Raw genomic sequence first — 21,217 nt, 5'->3', positions numbered from 1 at the left:
AAAGGTCAACACGCAGAACAACCTAACCTATTACTAGCAGATTTCTTGCCGAAATGTTATGAAATAAAAAATAAATGTATAAAATAGGAAAAAATCATAGAGGCATCGGTGCTGTTGAAGTGGCATTAAGAGGGGGGAGGCAGGGTCAAAAGTCAGGTTCGTCTGTAGTCAGCCGTGATAATTGCCTCGGCCTCCTCCGCGCTGATAAGATACAGCCATACATTCAAGCGTTTCTTGCATGCATATATTGACGGTGAGTTGAATACTTGGTTGCCAGGAAAGTATTTACAGATATTTCTATACAGAATATGGGATAGAAGACGCTGTTTTTTTTTAATATAAAACACACTTTGGTTTCCAACAATGGTTGATAGCAAAAAATTTGTAACTCTGCACCCAAACCCAACATATACAAGGAGGTATTACATTTGTGGTTTAACTTCAAAAGATTTCAATAATTTGACTTTGTTAAATGAAGAAAATCCAGAGACCTTCAAATTTGGCCTATCCATTTTGCATGCCAGGATTCGTTTTATTGAGAGTCTGTTGAGCTTGTCATACAAACTTCAGTTACCACAAGAGATGAAAAGCCAGAAATACAAGATCCATAAGTGAAGAAAATAAGTTCAGAGAACATTTTTGGAAGAAATTAATTTATAACAGTAGACAAGCCCATACGGAATTTGGGTACACAAACTGTGGCACAATTCTCGAAGGTTTTTTGCTGATCTTGAGAAGTCTTAAATCACTGGAGTCGACATTAACCTAATAAAAAAGCTAGTTTTAGAAGTTATTTCGAGTGGTTTTAATGTCGATAATAAAACGTTTTAAGAGTACTGCCCAGATACGGCCAAGTTGTATATAAGGTTGTAACCATGGAAGCCTATAACTCCAACATTACGCAAGATTTTAATACACGAGCCTACTGTTATTTCTCATACGCTTCCAACTATTGATTGAATTTCATATTCAATTCAGTTGAGCTACAGGGTCCCCCAGGGATCAATTATTAGTCCAATTCTGTTTCTCATATATGTCAATGACATTGGGTTATCACTGCTACAGTTGCAGTATACTGCTAATACAACTCTGTTTCACTGGAAAATCAAAATCTCTTTTGGAAGAACGAACTTTTGTTGAAATCAACAATTGCGTTCAAACATTTCAACAGCCTCAATCTCAAAACAAACACATCAAAATCCAATGTAATTAACTTTAGTCAGAGGAATATTAGACCCAGAATGTAGTCCTGCCATCATGTTGGTAGGTTCAATTATGAAGGAAGTCACATCACTAAATTCTTTGGAACACACCTAGAACGAGGGTTGACATGAAATGATCACATTGACCATGTTTGCACCAAATTATCCTCAGATATTTATGTTTTGAGGTCATTAACCAAGTATTGCTCGACTCAGGTTTTGATGATGGCGTATTATGGCTTGATTTACCCCCACCTTACCTACGGAGTGGTATTTTGGGGCACCAGTGTAAACAACCAGTTGATGAAAGTGTTCAAGTTGCAAAAGCGAGCAATACGAATAATTACTCATTTGAATTTCAAAGAGTCTTGTAGAGAAACCTTCAAAAAAATTGCAGCTGCTGACTGCCAAATCTTTACATTTTCGAAACAACTATGTTCTTTATGTCTAAATGTGCCATGACAACTGGGCAAGACGTTCATTCGTACGAGACCAGAGGCAAGTGATACTACCGAACTGGTAGACACAAAACTGTAGTTTATGAACATCTGGCTCAAGCAGGTGTTCACTTCATCAACAAGCTGCCTAATTGGATAAAGTATGCCGCAACACCCAAGGTGCTCAAAAAACTCGTTGAGACATTTTTTAGCATCCCAAGCTTTTTATAATGATATCGAGTTTTCAGCATTTGACTGGGAGATCACCCAATCAGGAGATCCACTTCAATGATGTAGGTGAAAAATTGTCAAATGGATGAAAGGTTAAATTGTATGTTCTATGAGTGTGCTCCTGATGTGGTAAGAATGTATAAAATATTACCTCTAATACTTTGATATTCACGTTTGCTATACATGTGAATCATGTTTCTGCAATAAATATTGATTGATTGGTCAATTATCTGAGGAAGCCAGAAATAAAAGCTTCCGCACATTCCGTTGAGATTTTGCAAGGCAATTCTCAAGGAAATAATGCAATACCAATATCTTACACAGGTTGCTTCTAAATTCAGATCCTCTCATAACCAGCTGTCGATCTAAACCTAAAAAAAGTAAGCCCTTGTCCCCAGAGGTCTTATAACTGCTAAAAACTTCCAGCATGGATGAAGGTGACGCTGAAGTTAGCTGTGATGATGCAATGGAAGTGTGTTAATTAAGGCTAAATAATTATGCATACTCCATAATATTTCTGATATCAAGTCATCCACCTAATTTTCTCTTTTAATCCTACATACATAATACTTTTTATTTGCCTTCACTATATTTTTGTACAACAGTATTTTTTTATGACAGTAGTTTTTATACTATGATACATTTACATGTACTTATACTTTAAAACACATCAAGGCTTTTAATTGTGACGATCTACTTAATCTAAATGTATAAAATACTCCATTATTTTGCCGTATTATAATTTAATAAATGTATCAAAATCAATATCATTAATATTGTTGTAGTATATTCTTTTCTGAATACGGCACTTAACATTTCAGGTGACAAAATATTTACTTTATTTGTTTACAACAGTGTTTTATTTGCCTTCAATATGAATTTGAATTAGTTTATTAGATTTAAAGTTATTTATATACTATATTATTTTATTCATTTTTATGCTATGATATTAACTTGCCTACTATACTTTGAAGTGAAATCATATTTTTTTTGTAATCGCTTTTTTTTACTGTAAATGTATTAAATAGTCCATTAATTTGACATAACACAGTTTAATATACATGTCTCATGTCTGTACTAAATATTATTCTCATGTCATCTTCTTCATTACTGTGTTAAGTGAGCATAGTCTTAATATTTCAGATGACCATGTAATTTATTTTTATTTTTAACAGTTTTTTCTGTTTGGTGTAAATCTGCCTTTTTAGGGGTTTATTTTACTCACATTCATTATTCAGTTAATTTGATCTTTCCCTTTCAAAACTTCTGATTTACTTTACTTGATTTATTATTACTTATATATATTCTGCTCTGTGAGCCTAAGACTGAATTTTTTTATTGATTCAATGATTTTTCTGATACGTATATTTGGAATACTTTACAATCTATTGGTTATTGGCAGTGTAATAATTAATCCCATACTTGCTAAAAATTAAATTAATTGTGGTCAAACCACTGCTACTTAATTTTACATTTGTTTTAGTTTATATTTCTTACTGTTTCAAGATATTTCGGTAAAAAAAGTTACCTAAATAAGATCATATATTGACTATGGCGACCTTGTATTCCACATTATAAAAATCAATAAAAAAAGCTGTTGTGCAGTTAAGTAAACATTACAGTAAATTTTCAATTTGATGTCATATTTCCTATAAACCGCCTGACAAGAGCTTTGGTTATCTAATTTAAAAAAAGAGTCTTGGGTTTTGACCAACTTTTTAGGACAAATACCACTGTGTGCGACGGAGGTGTTAACTACACGTTGTTGTACAGTAGTAGTTCACTATGTCAAATGCGACATACACCTTACAGCGCACACTCATAGTGCGAGCAGTTAGTCTTACTCAGTATAGACTAGTAGTGAAGGTGTTAAGCTTTGTAGTTTATAAATCAGATGTTGTTCATTAAACTGTAATTCCTTATAGTGTTATTTTAACACTGCTTATGTACTCAGATGAGATAAGCTTGAAATACAAAATTTAATATTCGTGATAAGTTTGAAATAAAAAATTGAATGTTCTATAATTTATCACAAAACTGTGTTGAAAAAGTTATAATAACAATGAAATGAGTTGTCGTATTTTTAAAACTTTCTATTTAGTGCCAAACAGATCTTTTTTTAACACACTTTTAATTGAACCAATGTAATAAACAAAGCATGCAAGTGTGATTTAGGTTACAGTGAAGTTATTCCATGTATTGGTTTGATATAAGTGTATTGTTTGCTAATGTATGGGACAACAACGTTGTTATACCTTTGACGTTTTGGCTGAATGAATTCAACTTCAATGGTATTTAATGTTATCTCATTCTTATTTATGATTTTCCACACACACACACATATATATATATATATATATATATATATATATATATATATATATATATATATATCATGCAGAATTAAGGAAGAGTTACTCCAGAACCAAGTAGGCATAGTCATTACTGATAAAAATCAGGTAGCTCCTGTCAAAAACAGAATTTGAACCCATGTTCTTATCAAGGCTCACATCTACCCTCAAGACATCTCGTCAACTGACTTCTTTGCTTGATCTAATTACCAACATACCCTTCATCAGTTCCCAATATACCTTGCATATAGATAGCAGTATCACAAAACCAGTAAGAAAATTTCTCTTTCTGGAACCCTCTGCATACAAATCAATACTTAACCAAGAAAAGTCACTAGCCTTTAGATTGATAGACAATTAGAATCCTCAAAATCATAGCAAATATTTTCTAAATGTAAGTTCATGAACTTATTTAATTGCTAGTAATAAGTATTGTAAAAACTCATACATTTTACGAAAACCACAAAACGAGTACTTGAAATTTAAATACTTAAAATAGAATATACCTAAATTTCACCTAACTCAACTTTTAGGAATGGAGAAGTGCTGATATAGTACCCTCCCACTTCCTATAGTAATATGTGTAAGCTATTTCTATCCTATTTTCAATTAAAATGTTTATCAAGTAAGAACATCTTTTCCATTCTTGATTAAATAATGTATCAGCTCAGTCTATTCACCTTTATATTTTCCACCTTCAGGTTCAGTTTAATGATGACCGAAGTATAACACATCTCACTTCTACAGTCATTACATGTTCCACCTTCCATTGTTAATTAGATAATATATCTGCTAGACTTTATATTTTCAAAATAAAGGTTCAGTTTAATGATAACCAGTAAGTTTAACCCATCTTACCTTTATAGTCATTTCCATGTCCCGGAGGGAATGTCCAGTAGGTATAGGTCCATCATTATTGTTGTTTCCTTCATTTAATTTTAATTCGTTGATGCATATTGCATTATTCCATAACTGTAACAAAAATCAACAGATAGATAGTTTTAAAATATTAAACTTTGATACAAAGAGAATAATAATAATATTGCAAGTGAACTTTGGACAAGATTTTTGTATTTTTATCAATGTTTAAAACATCAACTTAAGTCCAATTTGAACATTTATTATAAACGGAACTTGTCACAAAAACTTATCTTAAAACATAAGAATAAAAACATATACCTTGAGAACAACCTTATAGGGTCCACAGATTTGAAAAAACACATCAAAGTACAAATATTTACAAATTTTTCATTGTACTGCCAACTTTCTCAACCAGCAGAGACCATTCTAGTTGCTATGCCAGTGAATTGCCCTTATTCCCACACTGGCTCTGCAACCCAAAGTAGACAGACAACTAGAGTGCTCTCTGCTGGTTGAGAATCGAAATTTCCAAATATGTGTAACATACTTATACTTTTATGTGTTCTTTCAATCAGTGGACCCTAGAAGACAGTTTTAAAGGTAACCCTGCTGATTTTCCTACCAACTAGTAACAATCCCTGGCTTTCAGCACTATTAATTCAAACTTAAAATACATATACTTTATAGATATGTCAATATCCACAACCAGAAACAGCAGACGGAGAGGGAGTGACTGGGTGGTAACTCAGACACCACCATAATTTTTTAACATGTTGCTGAAAATTACTGTATGGTAAATGAAATTTTCTATAATATTTTATGTATCTGAAACTAAATACAATTGAAAGGATCATAAATAGAACCAAAACAAATCAATCAAATAAACAATATACTCTGGACAATAGGCTCGGGAATACCAACAGGCATCTGGTGGATTGCTTGCAGACTGTAGTTGTCAAACACCTATCTCAACACAACCTAGTAATCAATCTGACTGAGCCATCACCCTGTGTCTAACTGTCTAACAATCCACAAATTTACAAAATTAACTCTTTTGTCATGAAAGGATAACAGGATTTCGGACATTCGCCATCTTTATAGGTTATAAAAGATACAACGATGGCAAATGTCCGAAATCCTGTTATCCTTTCAAACCTTCCATCTTCAATAACAATCTTTTATTATACTGTAAGATTTTAAATATTCTGTAATATTCAAATTCTATAATTTATTTATTTTCATATTTGACTGAGTTTATGGTGGTGACTTCCTTTTTCCACCTGTTAATTTTACAAATTATTATTTAATTGTTTGAAATCAACAATTTTGTTGTCATATAAATTAAAGTGGAGTTAGTCAACCAATCAATCATTATTAAACATACATTTTCAAGCATGGATTAAATAAATAATTATCACTAAATGTGAACATAATTTAAACAATGACATTACCGGGAAAATTAAAATAAATATTAATTAATAAAAATAGTCAATTGTTTGCTTAGGTTGAATTTTAAAGTAAATATAGTAAAGTCTGTGATTTACATTAGTGGTTGAGAAAGCAAGAACGGTTCAAACCCTAGAGAACAATTCAATCACTCCTACAGTATAAGTTATAGCAGTTGTGGCCATGGTTAGATGTTGCAATCGCAGTATAAATAGCGAAACCCACAAACTGAAGTGAAATCACAGGTAATGGTGAGGGTTGGATGACATCACCATCCATGTAAATACCTAGTGAAGCCGGGGTGCAAGCCAATAGTAAGTTAGTCAGTTAACCAGTCAGTAGCCAGTTAATTTGTGGTTGCGGCTCTTACTATTGAATTAGCAGTTGATCTTGAATTTATCCTCATAATTGAAAGTCGTTATTGTTTGTTTAGGTTCCACTGTTAATAATTATGGTATCAGATTAATCTCAGTGCTACCTTCTAAAAACTAGTGAACAAATGATTTACTGATGCTGCTCTTAGGGATTCACGTCTAAAGGAGGAAAATTACTTTGTGCCTCCATAGAGAAGCTGAGAACCTGAGGTCCAGTCCTCTAATCAATCATCAATATCACTTCCTCATCAGAAAACAACTAAAGTAAGTGACAATTGCAAAATATTTGGAGGAAAAGAAACATTTTGTTTTTTTTATGATACATCACTAACACTTGTTAATAAATAGTTAATTTTCAAATTAATATTAAAATAAATATGTGTTTGTTAAAAATTATGATTTGAATTGAATTGTTGATCATCAAAGTTTGATATAGTTAAATGTAAATCATGTAGAAATACCGATATGTAACATTTTGTATAGTATGATCTCCCCAAATATTAAATCAAAATGTAAAATCATAACTACAGCCACCCCACAAAACATATACACTTACATAAAATACAATAGTAACTAAGTCGTAAATTATGCAATCCAAATAATACAAAAAACCGGCACACCAGTAATACCCACATACAAGTGAACTAAAGTGATACTTATGCATAGTTGGAACCCAATTGATTGGGGATTATATTCAGTCATTTTTATTTGCTACATATACAGATAGTTAATGGAAAGAATGTAAAATAGTTATTATTCAAGAAGTATTTAAACTTGACCTCGCTTTGCATGATCAGTCTAGTCATGAAGGACATAGCCATTATGATGCAGAGTCTATAAAAATGCACCTTAAGTGTACTAAATCTGAAATAAACTCACCACACCATCATCCTGCTTGTTCACCCAATCACCGGAGTTCATGCTATTTAACGAATTTATAGACTCTGTTGGGCTTGGCTGTGTGTTTGAACTAAACCCCAAAAATGTATTATCAGGTTTGTCCTCAATGTTCAGAAAAGTCCATTCTTTGTTTGCTCTGTAACACAGATTAATAAATCTTAATTATAGAACAAACTTTTTTGTTGTACATAGTTTATTAATGTTATAGTAATACGTTTGATTAACTTAACCATGTATGAGAGGATCCACCATGCCAATGACAGACTGTCACTCTGACACTGTATAATTCAACTGTATGATTGTCTCATTAACTGTTGCTTCTCCCAAGTATCGACAGCCCAGACGACACCCGCTATCATAGCCAGCTTTGATTTTTATTAAGTTAATATGACACTTGGTTAAAATTACTCATTAACTATGTAATATTAACCAAAACTCAATTAGCTGCCCTATTCGTCAAATAATGAATATTAAGTCAACTGATAATGTCTCTATCATTACCTGCCAAGAACTTTTAGTAATAAATCTAATAATTACATAATATTCAAATAAATTGGACAACAGTCAATGACCGATACCATCAGTTCCTAACCACCCCTACCTAACACTAATTAATTAACTATTAATGAATTATTAAAGAATAATACCAAATATCCTATATGTGTCTGGTACTTATAACAGGATGTCAAGGCCTCAGTCATCATGCACTGACTGCACAGATTCAGACAAGTACACCATCTCGTGGTAGACATAAAGACATTTCCGTTGCAGTGTGTCTAATACCATTATTTCCCTTTAACCACCAAACACTGTGGCAATTGCCATATTGATTCTGGACACTTCTTGGCTGATTATGAGATCTGTCGGAAAAGTATCCGACCTGTGTTCATATCTTCGCATTGATGCTATTCTTCGTCATCTGGGATATAGCATTTGGAATGGCCTTCAACTATTGAATTACTTTGAATCGACTCGGTGTTGTTGAACCATTTTCCTTTGAGCAACAATGGGAACATCCAAAATTCGCAGGGAGCTATGTCAGAACTGGATTGTTGAGGCTAGCAAAGCTGTGCAATCTTGTCTTTGGTCAAAAATTGCTGCACAAGATTCGATGAATGCGCTTACCCGTTATTGTGGTTGAGAAGCCAGTGACCACTTGACCTGAAACGCAGTTGTTTTCTTCGCATGGCATCAGGCAATCTTTTCAAGACTGTAACGTAATGTTCTTTGTTGATTGACTGACCTTTTACAGTATATTCATAGTGCACAACACCCTTACAATAGAAAAAAATAACCAGCATTAACTTGACATGGCTCCGACTTTGACATGCTTTTTTCGGTCATGGTTTGCCTGGACTATGTTTAGTTTCAGGATCGTAATTTTAAACCCATGACTAATCACCAGTAATAATCTTCTTAGGAACATTTTCATCATCACTGACCATTTTCAAATAGTCCAGAGCGATTTCACAGTGAAGTTTTTCTGCTCAGTCGTAAGCAATTTCAGAATGAATTTCGCACACATGCGAGTCATTCCCAAAATCTTATTCAAAATTTCCCAAACAGTAGTTTTTGGTATTCTGAGATAATTTTCTAGTTCACGAACAGTCAATCGATAATCACCTTCAATTGCAAGTCGCACACACTAGATGTTTTCTGGTGTTGTCAGTGGAGTTCGGACAGAACGAGGGTCATTGTCAATAGATTTGCGGCCATTTTAAAACCGCCTTTACCATTCTTTTATCTGTGTTATGTCATTACTTTCATCCCTAAAGACCTTCTGTATCATTTCAATCATCTCCGTACAACTCTTGCTAAGATTGAAGCAAAACTGCAACATTTGCAACATTTTCCAATCTTTAAAAAGACAACCTATTTGGAACAGAATATTTAAACAAAGTACCATATGTAATTAAAAATGAAAAGTGCTTTTAAAAAATTCAAAAGATACCTTAAAGAATATTTTATTGCTAAACCTTTATATGAGTTTTCAGACTTTATGGAGTAATAGGAAATATTAGTTTTAGAAATAAAAATCAGTTAATTCTCCTTTGTCATGAATTAGTGTATTTATTTGATCTAATCTTGTTAAAAGTTTTCTCATATGTCACAAGTTGTTCTACTCCTAATTGGAAGCCAGTCTAGAAAGTAGACAGACACCCAAAATTCTTTAGGGCCTCGGCCTTCTTAACATTCCTTCTCAGAGCATTAAGGGGCGTCTGGGAATGCAGACAGGGTTATCAGAAATCAGGCATCAACCATATAGTTTAGTTTAAGAAAGAATTTAGTGAAGATTCCCAGGGAATACAGTATCACATCAATTGTCCAAGTGGATAGACAAGTCTTGACATTGAGGGGTCACAAGCAGAAAAAAATAACATATTCGAAACCATTATCCGGGATGTTTGCTCACCACTAATGGCCCGCTGTGGGAAACCAGTTCCATCCTTGGAGGTCATACGTGTAGACCCGAAAAACTCACTGGCCAATCAAGACTCGGAATCCCTGGGGTGTGGCACAGAAGGGGAGGCTCCGCCTCCTCTGGAGAGGGATGCACCACCTCAGTATATAAACCAAAACTTAGTCAAAATTATCATGAGTTCGGGGTCAGAAGTCGCTAGTCAGGATCCAGTCCAGTACGAGTCCAGAGTTCTGCCCGGTGTCACTCATCATGCTGCCATGTCTTTGTAGGGCCTCTTGACCATGGTCACACTATCCCTCAGCTCTATAATATATCTTGTAGTCTCCAGTAATAAGTAGCCCTTGTAAGATCAATTTGGATCAATGCATAATTGTCATGTAAATGCTTTGGTTCAATAAATATATTCTACACTCAAGCACTTAAGGTTTGCCTATTATTTACCATCCTGACATAGAAAGTACACCCCACCCATACTTAACACATAACTTTGAAAAAAAACCATTTTTTGGGTATATAAATTCTGTAACTTTTTTCACAGCATTTGTATTTACTACTAATTTTTTAAGAATACTCCCAAAATATAGGTAAATTTTGTTCTAAAACAAGACTAACGTGATTACATGTAGTGGACTGTTGTTCATTGGTTAATAACTTTTTCAAGACTACAAATATTGACCATCTTCGAGGTATGATTTATTTAAAAAATATGTACAGTTTCAAAATTCCACCACTGGTTGGTGTCCTGCACTTCTGTACTTTTACGTACATCTCTTGGCAAGTTACAGACACCACTACATCAAAAATAGATCGAAATTGTGTCTGTTTATACACATTTTAAAATGTGTCATTCTATTGCGAATCAAAATATTGTTAAAATATTGCGAAAAAATGTTGACTGTGATGATATGAAGATATTATTACTATCAAAACAACTGCATTGCAGTTAAATCAGATAGCAAACTTGACAATTGTATACAAGAGCTTGTTGCTCAACATGGTATATGCCTCAATACTGATGGCAATCATGTAGAAAAGTAGATAAAAGTGTGGTCTTTCATCTAAAAATAAATTGCTTCCAAAAAGTGTACTTGTTTTTTTCCATACAGTATAATATAATAAAACATATTATGTTTTGTATGATCAGTATATACTGTAGTTCTTCAGCTGTGTTAGGTAGTACATTACAAATTTACAACCTAGGGACTTCACAGCACATTTTTGTGAGGACATACAGATCTGTATTCCACGTTGTAATTCAATACGATCAACGAATATATAAAAGTCTATCTATAAAATCAAGAAATTTAAACAGGTTGTTAAGGACTGGCTTAAGAGAAATATCTTCTATTTATTGGAGGAGTTCTTTGGACCACAACTTGGGAATTAAAAGTGTCCTCAGACTGGACCAGAGATTAAATTCAGGCTAGTCATGGTTATAACACTCGGTAACTGGCCATTTACTTGAAAAATGCCAATTTGTAAACAAAAATGTTATAAGTTTAAACATTGACTACATTTTGCTTCAATTTACAAAAAAAATTACCCAAATATACAATTTTAAGAAATTTTCAAATCTGTTTCACAGTTGTCTTAACAGTAAAATGTACAGGTGAAGGAAAGTGCTTTGTAGTGGAAATTGCTGTGTACAAAATTATTGAAATATATATAGGAAACGTATAGTCTGCAGTCTGTTTGTATTTACAGATGATGTGATTGTTATCACCAAATACAAACATTGCATATCGTTGAAACAGGCATGTTCGTAAAGGTAAACAATTTGGCTCAATATTTTTTTTCTATCCGGCTTAAATTGAATCCAAACAAAACACACTCAGTCTGCATTCAAACTAACTTAGTTAAGAAGTGAATTCAAAGTATTCCAGAGAACGAGACCTTTTCATGGGGAAAATAAAAATAGTCATAACCGAAGTGGCTATATGGGTGAATTGAAGGGAGATTTGGCTGGAATGAACAGTTGGTAAAGATTGAGGGAAAATTGGACAAAGGAATGCTTGTGCTCTGGAATTTCAAAAAAACAATGACGATGAAAAATATCAACCACTGTTTAATTGAGCCTTACATCAAATTCCGATATAATAATTATGTAGGGAATCTTTCAATCTAAAATTGACAAGATTTCTGTGAGGTAAAAAAGTAATACAATGTTTTTTTGGTTACCTCAAATGACATGCAGTAACCATTTTATCGAATTAAATATTTCAACTGTAACTAACTGTCTTACATTTTGGAAACATCTGTTTGTATTAAGCTTCTCTCATCTGAATATTAAAACACTAACCATAGCTCTATTATACCAGATTTAAGGATACTTAATCTGAAACCCACACTCACACTTTTTTAACTAATTATATAGTACCTAATATTTATCAGGCTCTCCTATTAGAAATAAGATCTCAGAAAAACTTTGTATACTATATAGGTGAATTGGAGGTTTTTAAAATGATAATAGTTTTTATTTATTAGTAGATTACTTGAAACAACAAATTAACAACCATCAAATAATCCCTCCTTGGCCCAAATTACACGTAGATCAAATCTGGATTGTGGACAGTTTTTTATTATGTCCTGTTGATGGGCATATTAATGACTCCAACACTTGAGGGCCAATTGGAAGAAGCATCAGATAACAAGTAAATAATCATTTACACCACTAAAAGTAAAGTAAAGTAAAGATGTCTTATTTTACCCGGCGAAGTTAGGACTAAGAAGCCCTCTCTAACACTTAACCTGAGGACCAACAGCTTAAAGGTGACTTCCGAACCACCATCAGTGGCCGGGCAGACGGGCTGCTTGCAAGGACAGGATCGCTCAGCGGTCACCCATCCAAGCAGCAGCCACACTCAACGTGGTTTGATCAGGTTATTTTGCGATAACCGTTGTACCCGCTACACTACGCCATTGGCACCACTACTACTTGTTTGGTGAACAATCTGTATTTTTTTCCAATTTTGGAATGTTTTACTTAACATAAATATAATATTATAGATATATAATATTATGATTTTATGGTGAGTTGGTGAGTTATACATTGGACTTGCTACTCATAATTTCAATGTCATCAACGCACTCTGCTTGTTCTCTTGAATAACTCTATACCTGCTTTTGGGGGTGGAAATCACAAATAACAATGCTTTTTAATATTAGAAACACAAATGTCATTTTGTTGTTATAGTGTACTGTGTATTTGTGCTTTTATCCATGTTGCTCAGAATTGATCTGTTCCTGGTAGCTTTTCTGAGTGTTCTGTGGCCAACACTGCACCAACTAGTCCGTGTACTTGTGTTGTGTCCATTACTTAACCATTGTATCTATTATTCAACTATCGAGTATCAAATCAAATACAGTGTGGAAAATCTATATATTTATTTTTTACAAGACTGTTGTGTTGTTTTTCTTCTTTCAGAATAACAGCCTGAGTTCGTTGTATATAGTTTTTAGATGGTACAGCTTTAGATATGATCGGAGTGTACTTGGAGGTTTATAAGAAGGTTGTACATATATACAAAAGCAAGACGTTACGGTTAGGTTTTTTTGATCATTTATTAAATTAATAAAAGGTACGGTTTTGTACATTATTTATTACATTATCGAAAATTATGGGGAAATTTGTTTGCATTATTTTAAAATTTGCTTTTACCCACAGTGGTACTAATTACACGTTTCACATTATTTATCTATTGCAAACATCATTCTAAACAAAACAATGCAAGGTTTAAGGAAGTGATAATGACAGATAGCAAAAGTTGTAGAATTTAAAAGTTAAAGTACTTTTCTTGCAAGATGGTAAGAAAAGTTATAGTTAAGTGAATACTTGTTTGTTCTGTTAAATTGTTTTCCCAGATAGTAATGGACATTGTGATCACACCCTCTAGGATTTTAATCTTTGAGTAGTAGGTGCTGTCTCTGAGATGTTTTCCATTCTTCGCCATGAATGTTGGCTGATATCTTTTGTGTTGCCGCAGCTGTAGTGATGGCTGAGGCAGAGACACTGGGGGGGGGGGGACCAAGGTAGGCCCTTGGGCAAAAAGTACCGCTGTATGGGTTAGCATGTATACTATAAGTACCGCGTCAATGGGTTAAAATTTTGCTCTAGCCATTAAATATCTATACAGGATCCCCAGATTGTGATTTACCAGATTTTGTTAAAAGCAAGCATACTAAATATAGACACTGCTTGTTATTTTTTATTGTTAATAAATAATAATTTTCATTTATTAATAAGTTTCCATACTTTCTGATTTATTTTCTCCTGATGAAAAATTAAAACAAGTAATTTATTTTACTACTTCACATGAGTTTTTTTATAATGGAAATGCTTAAACAGTGAATTGAAAATCCACAGAAAACAATTAAAAGTGCAGAAAGCCCTAAATATTTAACAACCCACAAATGATAAATATGAAATGAATGAATGGTGAGAGGGACAAAATACTTGTTCATGTTAATAACTTATTATACTAGTCCTCAACAACAAAACAATATAAGATTTCAAGGTGTAAAACTTACAAATAAATTGTTAAACATTAAAAGTGGAACTACTTTTGTCAAGTAGACCAATATTCCCTTGTTGTTCAATATCGCACTGTACATCACATTATCTTGGGAAATAGTGAATTCAGGAGGGTTTTGGTTAAAAAATAACAGTATTATTTACAATGACCTTCTGAGAATACAAGTTCCTATCGGGATGGCATGAGTGTCTGGCCATGAGCGCAGGCTGCAATAGCATGGTGCTGCCCCACATTGATGGTGACGAATAAAAAACATCTCTTGAGATTTTATCTTACACTATCTAGTATCTGATCACAATGCCTCCAGTCTTTAACCGTGTTACTTAAAATTATACAAAACCACTTCTGACCATTTCTTAAAATAATATACTTTTATTTCCAGAAAGACTTTTTAGGTACTGACAAGCACAACAACTATTACAGTGTTGCAAATTTAGGTTATACAGTAAAATTCCATTAATCCAGCTTCTTATAGTTTGGCACGCCTGGTAATCCGGCACGCCTTTTGGTAAAAGTTATATTTTCCTGAACAAAGCATTTAGGTAAGCGTGGAGAAGAGGCTAGACTTCATATTCGACCGACTTCGAGTGACATTGATTAGACTTGAGTTACATGACTGACCATGGCCATCGGCTTTCAGCCTGTGTAATCTGTTGAACTGTTTCTGTGAGGCTAGCAGTGGCAGTTCGGTATGGGGCCATGATGAACGTGCCCTCAACCGTGTTCCACCCAATTTTTGTGATGCGTAGACTATGCATCGTAAATAGACAGTTAAAAAAAAAGAGATATTTTATATAGATCCATATATAACGAGCACTACCTAAAGGTTATATTTGAATAATAACGTATTTTACTGTGATTTGTTTAATATTTATTATTTCTACATTATTCCTCTGATGTATATCCAATAATCCGGCACATTTGATAAATTGGCATGCCAAAGTCCATCGATCAACGGAATTGGGGGAATCGGGGTTACTGGCTGGGGCGGAGAAAGGCAAAGGAAGGGTAGGTATAAAGGGAATAGGATGTCAGGTTTATCAACATTCATGCGAAAAAGGGCAGAGAATTTAAGAGGGGAGAATAGGTCTACCAACTGTGTTTAATGATAATTTGAACTTATATTAAGGGTTAGTTTTTCGTTACTCCCACTTGTTTTTCATAATGTTAGTTACAGTTTCTACCTCTATGAAGTTTACTCATAAATTTTCCCTCTATCATTTCTATTTGCCATTGCACAGCTTCTTTGGACATCAATATATTTATTTATTTTTTGTGTTTCTTGCTCGGTTCCATTTTTTTGCATAGTTCATGATCAAGAAGAGGCAGACACTGTTCTTTCTCTTTCTCTCTTTACATTTTGTGGTGCTAGTTAGTGATGTTTTTCTGCATAATCAACATATAGGTTTTTTGTTGTCATTGTACTAATAGCCAACAGTATTAGTAGAACTAATAGTTCTACTATTATTGTGTCAGAATGGATAGAAAATAGTTTCTCTTTTTAGTTCCTAATGAAAATTAAAATACTTTGTGTACTTCAAGTGTGGCGGGCAACCTATTTACAAACCACCTGGTTAACTTCCTATGGTACTTACGTATTAACGCCACCACAGCAAAAATTCAATGGTTATCAGGTACAGACAATCTAAACCTAAATTGTTTGCTATAAAATATCAAATAAAACACTTTATTTAACATCAAAACACTTTAGAAGTAATAAAAACTTTAATTAAAAAGTGAAGTATTCATTAGGTTTTAGGTGGAAAATGGACTGATAAAGAATTCAAAATAGATTAAAAACTGTCTATATTTTCTTTCAACTGATACTGTCGCCATATGAACTCTAATAAATAAGATTTCAAATGATGTCTCGCTAACCCCGTATGTCTCTTATTTTTCCATGTAGCACTCCCCCACATTCTCTCAACTGTTGGAGAATGAATTCTTGTATCAAGATCAATAAAATTGTATTTATGATTAACTTTAACGTGATGAAATTCTTCTATGTATATTCTATTCGTTTGGTAACATTTCCAACTGTCAGAATAAATTGTGCTACCATTTGCAATGTTTTCAATAATTTTATCAAGGAGGGTAGAGTAAGTTCTATTAGGAACAGTGGCAATAAACGAATTTTTGTTTTTCTACATATGCCACCAAACACTCACTGTTCGGGTAACACTTGACCACAAATATTTTTACGTTTAGTGAACAAACTTTCATCAAATTCCACAATGCAACCTGGTCCATTTATCTTCTTATTTGGTTTATTCTCCATATCCAAGACACAATTAACGCTTGTAATTGTTCCAATCTATAATGATTTTATCTGATAAATCAAGCTGCTTTTTACAAAATTTAATCAACATCAACTCCTTGCACCAGCAGTATATAAATCTTAAAGCTTAACAAAATGCATTTCTGCTTAACTGAAACCAATTGTCTTTTCTAAGTCCCACGTGCTGAGCACAATGTCTAAAATTATATTTCCAAAATTTATGTTTACCAAAATAAATTTCATGTCATGGGAATTGGTACATTTTCGTTTTTAGGTTAAATATTTCGTTCCTGAAAAAATGAAATTGCATCTCGCTCTGTTTTTGGCAAAACCCAAATAAGCATTTTCGTAGCACTAAAAAATCAGCAAACAAGGCAACAAGAAAACCAAAAGATAACTTTGTGCGTATACGAACAACAAGGTTGCTGAGTAAAAACAAAGAGGTTGCTATAAGCAAACAACAAGATTGCTCTTCATTGGCACATAGGCAGAATTTTTGCTGAGGTTGAGTTAATATGTTGACTATATAAACAGAATAATAGAAAATCAAAATGTTAAACCAAATACCATTGTAAGTATTTAAACTTATAGTAGTCATATTTCAGCTGTTTTTATATCTAGTAAACTAATAATGGTACTTTGGTTATCCGGAGGCCATTATCTTTTTAACAGTTTCTCAGTATCAAATTTTTGCTGTGGTGGCATTAATACCTAAGTATAATTTCTATCACATCCAATTATCATTTAAATCCTAATTTTAAAACAACACACAATCACAGAATGAACTCACACTCTAACTCTCAAAACAACACAGTGATGAATTGAAAAGTTAATAATTTTCTAAAACTTATCTATAACTGCCATGTAAGCCACATTCAAACAAATATATAATTTTCTAAAATAAATGATGGTATTAGAGTTGAATTCGTTGTAGTTAAATAATAAACACTATTATCCACAAGGCACTAATACACAGGATGGTTATTGATGCCGTACTGATCACAGGACACTCAGATACACTATCGGGGGTAGATAATACTAATAACCAAAAGAAGCAAGTATATAACAAATATAACCACAAAATTACATTTCCAATATTAAAAAGCATTGTTATATGTGATTTCCACTCTGTCAAACCATATTTAGTTTTCTTTAGTAGAATGAGCAGATTACGCTAATAATGTTAAAATTATAGTTGGAAACTCCTACCATGTATATCACTGGTAACATGGTTTTTGATAGTTTTAGGTAATGGGGCAAAGTAAATTTTGTTCAAACAATATGAACTTATTAACCTAATCTATGCACTATAGCTGGCTAGAAGGTAAATTTTTACTTCAGCCACTTCACAACATTTTTTGTTTGAAAAGAAAGAAAATTCTTAAAAATAAATTTAAAAATCAACAGAAAACAATTTAATTTTGGAAAGGTTGAAAATTAAAAAAAGCTTGCAAAAAAAAGTAATTGAGACAGAGACAATAATGCCTCCGGTTAAACACCGCAGGTAGCGGCAGGTGCTTTACGCTGATGGTGACTAACGGAAAAAATCCCTTGAGATAAAATATAAAATTCCAAAAAACTTACAACTGAGAGCTAAAAATATTATAAACTCTCCTAATCATATTATTTTACATAGTGGAGTACTGGCCGATAATGTAGCACAAAAAATTTAAATTTCCATTATGAAGTAAAAGAAAACAGAACCACGTTTTCTGACACAATAATGATAGTATGTATTAAAGTGAACTCATGACATAAACTTTTACATTGAATATACAAAAAAAACACTACTCAACTGGTGAAAAAAATACGACTACTATAAGAGATAAAATGACTATTTCTAAAAATGACTACACAACCAAATATAATCAACCTGGAAAAACAACTTTGAGATGCCCAAATAAGTTATGCAATAGCAAAAAAAAATTAAAAAAAGGAAAATGATAGATAAACTTCACTATGCAACTAACCACTACTACATGTAGCCACCATCACGAAAGACAGATAAAAGTATCGAAAACCCTTTAAAAATTACCTTCAAATGCAATTGGAAAGCCCATTCTTCCTACTCAAATTCTAGTGAGAATGTTGACAACGCTGTCATCCCTTCCTTTTATAGATTCCCCTCCTTAGTTTATTATCCTCCCACACCCAGAAACACTCCCGGTCCCCTACATCAATGAACTAGTTGTGATATAAGCTAAAATTAAAGCACTTCAATAATGTTTATGCAATATATGATTTTGCGGTAACCTGAAAATTCTTTCAGAAAATGAAAGTATACTATTTTAAGAAATTGTTAAAAGATGTTTTAGGTAATGTGACTAAAGTAATCACTATCTGGGTGGAAAACAACTAAACCACTAAAGCACTGGAATATCAATTACTATGTGACCTTTATCACACATCACATCTAACATACTGACGGCCATAAGTCTCATAATGCAAATACAATGTAGCCTAGCCTATATGGTACAACTGAAAGTGAAAAACAACATATAATTTTTGTAGCAACTTCCTAAAAACATTTTGTCTGTAATATTCCCACTTATATGGGGTGACCAAAATAATATTTTATCTGTAACATTCCCACTTATATGGGGTGACCAAAGTGTTCTTTGAACAAATCTTTCCAGACCTCCTAGAGAGATACCCAATACCTGACCCTAACATTTATGTTCTAGAGTTGTTCTGATTATTACCAACAGAATTATAGCCTAGGCACCTGTATAGCTTAGTAATTAAAATGTAACTTAATCATAAGCTGCCTAGTTAATAAAAAGAAATTAAAAACGCGGACATACCTGGGAATGTAAATCATTTTTCCAAGTTCTTTTTCATCCTTGCAAGACCTAATATAATCTTCATAGCCGAAGCCAGCAAGTTTCAAAGTGGGGTTAGGTTTATCAATCATCCCTTTTTCTTCGAGCATACCTTTAATTTACTTAATAGAAAGTCCAGCGATTAGAAAATTATTCACACGTTGCTTCAAAATATTTAACATGCCCGCGAATTAATGTCTAAAATTTAAACTCATGTCTATTACTACAAAAAAATGCACTATAACTAAATTACTGGAACCTTCCTTGATTTCTTGTTCCTTTCCCAATGTTCCTCATTCTTCAGTACAGTTAGTGGTGGGAATAACTGGATGAAAATAACTGGTTAGTTCGGTTATTTTATTTTAACCGATTAGTCGGTTATTTTTTTGCTGCATCCAGTTAAATTAGTCTATAGACTAATTTTTTCTACCGACTAATTTTTCTATAAGTTAACTGATTGTGCAGACTTAGTCTGTACTTGAATTAGTCGGTGATTCTGATCGGTTATTTTAAATTAGTCTTTAGATAAGTTTTTCTACCGACTAATTTTTCTATAAGTTAACTGGTTGTGAAGACTTAGTCTATATTTGAATTAATCGTTGATTCTGATCGGTTATTTTAAATTAGTCTTTAGATTAGTTTTTCTACCGACTAATTTTTCTATAAGTTAACTGGTTGTGAGACTTAGTCTATATTTGAATTAATCGTTGACTCTGATCGGTTATTTTAAATTAGTCTTTAGATTAGTGTTTCTACAGACTAATTTTTCTATAAGTTAACTGATTGTGCAGACTTAGTCTGTACTTGAATTAGTCGTTGATTCTGATCGGTTATTTTAAATTAGTCTTTAGATAAATTTTTCTACCGACTAATTTTTCTATAAGTTAACTGGTTGTGAACACTTAGTCTATATTTGAATTAATCGTTGATTCTGATCGGTTATTTTAAATTAGTCTTTAGATAAGTTTTTCTACCGACTAATTTTTCTATAAGTTAACTGGTTGTGAAGACTTAGTCTATATTTGAATGAATCGTTGATTCTGATCGGTTATTTTAAATTAGTCTTTATATTAGTTTTTTTACGGATGATTTTCTGTAAGTTAACTGGTTGTGCAGACAGTCTATACTTGAATTGCTCGTTTATTATAATAAGTTATTTTTATTACTGAAATATCGTTCTTTAGCGATTAACTTTCGTGATTCGTAATTAAAATAAATTATAATTTTGCAATTTGAACGGTAATTATCTTGTAGTGTTATAAATGATATATGATAATATAACATTTTAAAATGTTATGACTATAACGTATGCACAGAAAAAAGTAATAATACAATTACAGAATTTCGTTTTCAATTACGGT

At 32.8% G+C, this 21,217-nt stretch overlaps 1 protein-coding gene across 3 annotated transcripts in view; it reads right to left on the bottom strand.

Moving 5' to 3' along the window:
• LOC124369767 (sperm-associated antigen 1-like) overlaps positions 1-20,160 on the bottom strand; it is a 62,209-nt gene extending 42,049 nt beyond the window's left edge. For all 3 annotated transcript variants that reach the window (XR_006923082.1, XM_046827849.1, XM_046827850.1), the window contains exons 1-3: positions 19,839-20,160; positions 7,782-7,938; positions 5,080-5,193 (exon numbers count right to left, since the gene is read on the bottom strand). Coding sequence is in view for 2 of the 3 variants with exons in the window: in XM_046827849.1 (XP_046683805.1) it covers positions 5,080-5,193; positions 7,782-7,938; positions 19,839-19,966 (399 nt within the window). In the remaining variant the exon portion in view is untranslated. The remainder of the gene's footprint in view (positions 1-5,079; positions 5,194-7,781; positions 7,939-19,838) is intronic.
• Positions 20,161-21,217: the final 1,057 nt, after the last annotated feature.

Source organism: Homalodisca vitripennis, chromosome X (assembly GCF_021130785.1).
Source record: "Homalodisca vitripennis isolate AUS2020 chromosome X, UT_GWSS_2.1, whole genome shotgun sequence".
NCBI lineage: Eukaryota > Metazoa > Arthropoda > Insecta > Hemiptera > Cicadellidae > Homalodisca > Homalodisca vitripennis.
This window is presented reverse-complemented; position numbering and strand designations above follow the sequence as displayed.